At 46.9% G+C, this 5,000-nt stretch overlaps 1 protein-coding gene across 2 annotated transcripts in view; it reads right to left on the bottom strand.

The window, feature by feature from the left end:
• The window catches only part of plxnb2b (plexin b2b), a 106,279-nt gene that overhangs the window by 19,712 nt on the left and 81,567 nt on the right, over window positions 1-5,000 (bottom strand). For both annotated transcript variants that reach the window (XM_076272225.1, XM_076272233.1), the window contains 5 exons: window positions 4,304-4,470; window positions 3,794-3,942; window positions 1,659-1,770; window positions 803-939; window positions 362-547 (listed from right to left, as the gene is read on the bottom strand). In XM_076272225.1, coding sequence (XP_076128340.1) covers window positions 362-547; window positions 803-939; window positions 1,659-1,770; window positions 3,794-3,942; window positions 4,304-4,470 — 751 coding nt within the window. The remainder of the gene's footprint in view (window positions 1-361; window positions 548-802; window positions 940-1,658; window positions 1,771-3,793; window positions 3,943-4,303; window positions 4,471-5,000) is intronic.

Raw genomic sequence — 5,000 nt, 5'->3', positions numbered from 1 at the left:
ACAGGGTTGTGTGAAGACACAGAACTGGGGAAGTATAGAAAAACAATTCTGCAGCATTGAAAGTGCCCAAGAGCATGGTAGCCATAATCATTCTCAAATGTAAAAGTTTGGAACAACTAACAGTGTTGGAGCATTGTGTGTAGATTGATGAGAAAAAAAACGAATTGAATCCATTTCAAGATGAATCTGAAATATAACAAAATGTGGAAAACTTGAAAGGGTCTGAATACTTCCCGGTTGCACTGTATATCTTTTTCAAAGCTCACACAAGCTCGCCATGGCCCGGCCCACACAGACGCGCACGCGCACACACTCACACACACACCCACACACAGCATAACAGACACAAAGGTGTCATTACCTGACAAAGCTCTTTCTTGGCTGATGGTCACTCACGACGGGGTCTTCCAGGAATTGAAAGGCCTGGGGCACCTGTTTGGTGGTGAGCTTCCCATACTTCACCGTGACCGGAAGCAACGAAGAGGGCACCTTCTCCCCCGCCAGGTACGAGCCCGTCTTACAGGTGATGTTGGTACCGAACGTCTCCCTGCAGGTGAGAGCGTGACAAGCTCTGTGTCAGAAGCAGGTCAAACAAGGTCACGCCGGATTCGCTTGTTCACAGGTTTCTTTCTCCTGCCATGTCCAGTCCCACCTTCTGCTGCAGGACTCAGAGGAGACCAACTAGTGTACTTACACTTCACACGGCACCAAGACCCACTAGTGTACTTACACTTCACACGGCACCAAGACCCACTAGTGTACTTACACTTCACACGGCACCAAGACCCACTAGTGTACTTACACTTCACACGGCACTGCTCCAACTGTGATCTGGAGGGCCTCCTTGGAGGCCGTGTTCAGGTCATGTCCCATGATGGTGATGACCGTTCCTCCAGCCTTGGGGCCCTGTTGTGGGACCACTTGGGTGGGTTTGGGGTCCTACGGAAGGGTGACCAAAGTTGGAAATGTTCAGAGTGACCTGTACAGCATGTTATTAACCAAAAAAGACACGTTTAGATACAGACAGAAAATGATGAGGAAAGAAAAAAATATACTGTACTAATAGATATTCTATCCTACTATATAATTTACTAGAATGCTAATATACCATACTATACTTAGAACATAAAGCCTAGTAATGGACCACTAAACCAGCTTCTAAAAATGACCATGGAGTTGCAACCTTGAAGGGTCATCAAAAAGAACACAACTAATTAGTATCCACAGGGCTTCACAGAGTCCAGCCTGGGACGGCCGACACTGGGAGAAGCCAGGCAACCCCAGCACCAAGGCTCCAGTCGCTGCTAAATGAGTGCAGCGTTAAGCTGGTACGTTTGGTTAATGTGTCATGTTAAAATGTAATCTGGTCTAAAGACACAGCAATATAAACCAGTCTGTATTACCAATAAGCCTTCAGTCTTATTAACCACAGGGACTTTTGTGGAATGTGTTGATAGTGTGTGTGTGTGTGTGTGTGTACGTAACTAATAAGTGATGAAACGGATGGCAACTGTTTAAAGAAGTTCAAGGCAAATTAACGTGCAGGGTGAATTTCTTTCATCCGTCCTGCTTCCTCTACCCCCTCTCACATCTATTCCTCCTCACTTAGTTCTCCCTCGGCCTCTCTTAGGCCGTAACAGGGGTGGAGGATCCGTTACCCGGTAAGTGAAAGTGACGGATGAAGTCCCTTTCTTCCCCCCCTCCACCAGCACCTCCACCTCACCAGAAACCGGGCTGCCTGGGACCAGCGGGCCGATCTCACACACCACGCTGGAACAAGAGAGAGAGAGACAAGAGAGAGTTAAAAAAACTACATCTACTGTTAAAAAGACTACATCTACTATTAAAAAAACTACATCTACTGTTAAAAAGACTACATCTACTATTAAAAAGACTACATCTACTATTAAAAAGACTACATCTACTGTTAAAAGACTACATCTACTATTAAAAAGACTACATCTACTGTTAAAAAAACTACATCTACTATTAAAAAAACTACATCTACTGTTAAAAAGACTACATCTACTGTTAAAAAGACTACATCTACTGTTAAAAAGACTACATCTACTATTAAAAAGACTACATCTACTATTAAAAAGACTACATCTACTGTTAAAAAGTAAAAGACAACATCTACTGTTAAAAAGTAAAAGACAACACTACTGTTAAAAAGACTACATCTACTATTAAAAAGACTACATCTACTATTAAAAAGACTACATCTACTGTTAAAAAGTAAAAGACAACACTACTGTTAAAAAGACAACATCTACTGTTAAAAAGTAAAAGACAACATCTACTGTTAAAAAGACAACATCTGCACATGTTCTGATACCTTTCCTTTAAATCAAATTTCACTGTGAGTGAGTGAGTAAGTGAGTGAGTGACAGAGAGAGAGAGAGAGAGAGAGAGAGAGAGTGAGTGAGTGAGTGAGTGAGTGAGTGAGTGAGTGAGTGAGTGAGTGAGTGAGTGAGTGAGTGAGTGAGTGAGAGAGAGTGAGAGAGAGAGAGAGTGAGTGAGAGAGAGTGAGAGTGAGTGAGTGAGTGAGTGAGTAACAGAGAGAGAGTGAATGTGAGAGAGTGAGAGAGAGTGAGTGTGAGAGAGAAAGAGAGAGAGAGAGAGAGAGAGAGAGAGAGGCGCGGGTAAAGAGCAGTAACACAATGAGGGATTGTAACCCAGGGTAACACCAAGCTGCCCACCAACTACCCAAGAAGTTGCTGTCTACTGTTTGCACCACGGCCCCTGAAATCAATAGCGCTCACCTTCTCCTAAGAGAACAGAGGTGGTGTGCAGTGAGTGCCAATGTGGGCCTGACCCAGATGCTCAACTCCAGCCTTCACGTGTGAAAACAAGACCAAGTGGACCAAGTGGACACCTCAGCTTAAGAGCTTTGGCTGAGACGTGGAACTGGCTGGATGAGAACTGCATTAGGCGTTTCTGCAAGTCAACATATCCGTGCCACATCGGCAAGCCAGCAACTTAGCAAACAGATCAGCACCTGCTGTGTGGAATCGCCCTCCTTCCCATCCCCAACAGCACGGGGACATGGACAAATGACCCAATTCATCCATCAAACTCCCTCAGTGACTTGGAAAAAAACTGAATTGATGAAGTCTGTGACTGTAAGCAGACTGCAGTCCATACTTTGCCGCTTATTAAAAGCTGCGTCCTAAATTCCCCCTCCTGTGTGCATCCATATGGTGCCCCAACACATGTGCGGGGGGGGGGGGGCAGGTTCTTTTTGCCATTGATTTGTAGTTTGGGAGGCAGAAATAACATTACTGGCAGCAGGAGAGGGGACCACCGCAAGAAGTAGCCCACACAGCAAGTCACCGAGAGCAGGTGCGCACACCTGCCATATGGCCTCCACTCCATATGGCCTCCACTCCATATGGCCTCCACTCCACTGGGAGGTGCAAACGGTAAAGCTCACACATCTGACACGGAAAAGGGAAGTGGACCAGTGAGGTGGTGGTGGGGGGGGGTGTTTACCTGGTGGAGACGGAGTGAGGTGGTGGTGGGGGGGGTGTTTACCTGGTGGAGATGGAGTGTGGTGGGGGTGGGGGGGGTGTTTACCTGGTGGAGACGGAGTAAGGTGGGGGTGGGGTGTTTACCTGGTGGAGACGGAGTAAGGTGGGGGTGGGGGGGGGGGGTGTTTACCTGGTGGAGACGGAGTGTGGTGGGGTTGGGGGGGTGGGGTGTTTACCTGGTGGAGACGGAGTAAGGTGGGGGTGGGGTGTTTACCTGGTGGAGATGGAGTGTGGTGGGGTTGGGGGGGTGGGGTGTTTACCTGGTGGAGACGGAGTAGTGTTGGTCCAGGTGCACGCATGGAACTCTGGCCACTGTGATGTTCTTGATGTCCTCTTTGTGGATGCCCAGGTTGGAGCCTTTGATGGTGACGGCGATCCCTCCCTCCAGAGGTCCATATTGAGGGATAATCTGCACAAAATGAGGGGGGGGGGGGGGGGGATAAATCAGAAATGCCACATGCAATGTTTCATACTGCCTTGGGTGGGTTAATGGAGTTATTGCAAGTCGTTGGCTTGCTTTTGTTCAGAGGCCGAGTGATGTCAACTCTCCTGTTAACCTCAAGCTTGAACCATCACATGTAAAAATCTGAACTAAAATCACTGAAAGGGTATTAAACGCTGATGGGTACATCACCTCAGTTATTAAGCAGCTGATGAAATAAGACAATAATCAAAATGAAACTTCAAAGTAATTTAATACAAGTCCTGTGGGAGGTCAACCAGGGCATGAATAAGCTGGAGCTCTGCATGTTGCCATCGTTTCAACTCACTTCTGTGATTTTGGGGTTTGGACACGGCAGAGACTCGTCCGGCGAGCACAGCTCCTTGTAGACGCAGGTCTGCTTGGCGACGCACCACACGCACTGGTACTTGCTTTGGTCAGCGTTCCGGCACAGACTGCAGTCCTCTCGGCCCCGGGAGCAGTTATATAAGGTGACTGCACGTGGATGGACACAAAGTGAGGACACGTTAAGACAGGACAATAAGGGATTAAGGTCACTGAAGCCCATCTACTTAAAAAGCAAACAGCGTTTCCTCTGCCAAGATATGTGTAAAGAGCAGTAGTCCACTCATTAGAATACAGGTTGCAATTTCATGTGATAACTCAGGCTCTGGGCTAATGATCTCAGTTTCTAGGACTCTGCCAGTCACACCAATTTATAGTATTTCCATGTATGGAGGTGATACAGGAAATGCTCTCAGCTGAGTGACTAGAGGTTCTTATCAAAGACTACAGAGCATAACAAAGAGTGCAGAAATATGATTTTGTAATCTTACATTCTTCACACTGATTAACAGCAGGGACTATGTGGAGCACTTGCTGATTACAGGAGAGCACAGAAACTAGTCTGGCTACTTCCAACATTCTGCAATTACATGTCAACACTAGCCTAGTGACCACTAGCCTAGAAATCTAGACGCACCCTAGCGGCGGCAAATTAATAGGATGGCCCGCCAGGCTATGTC

The sequence above is a fragment of the Alosa pseudoharengus genome, unplaced genomic scaffold (genome assembly GCF_046254945.1).
Source record: "Alosa pseudoharengus isolate Yale_2024_CS ecotype anadromous, Long Island Sound unplaced genomic scaffold, YU_APseudo_1.1 YU_APseudo_1.1_scf_10, whole genome shotgun sequence".
NCBI classification, from domain to species: domain Eukaryota; kingdom Metazoa; phylum Chordata; class Actinopteri; order Clupeiformes; family Clupeidae; genus Alosa; species Alosa pseudoharengus.
This window is presented reverse-complemented; position numbering and strand designations above follow the sequence as displayed.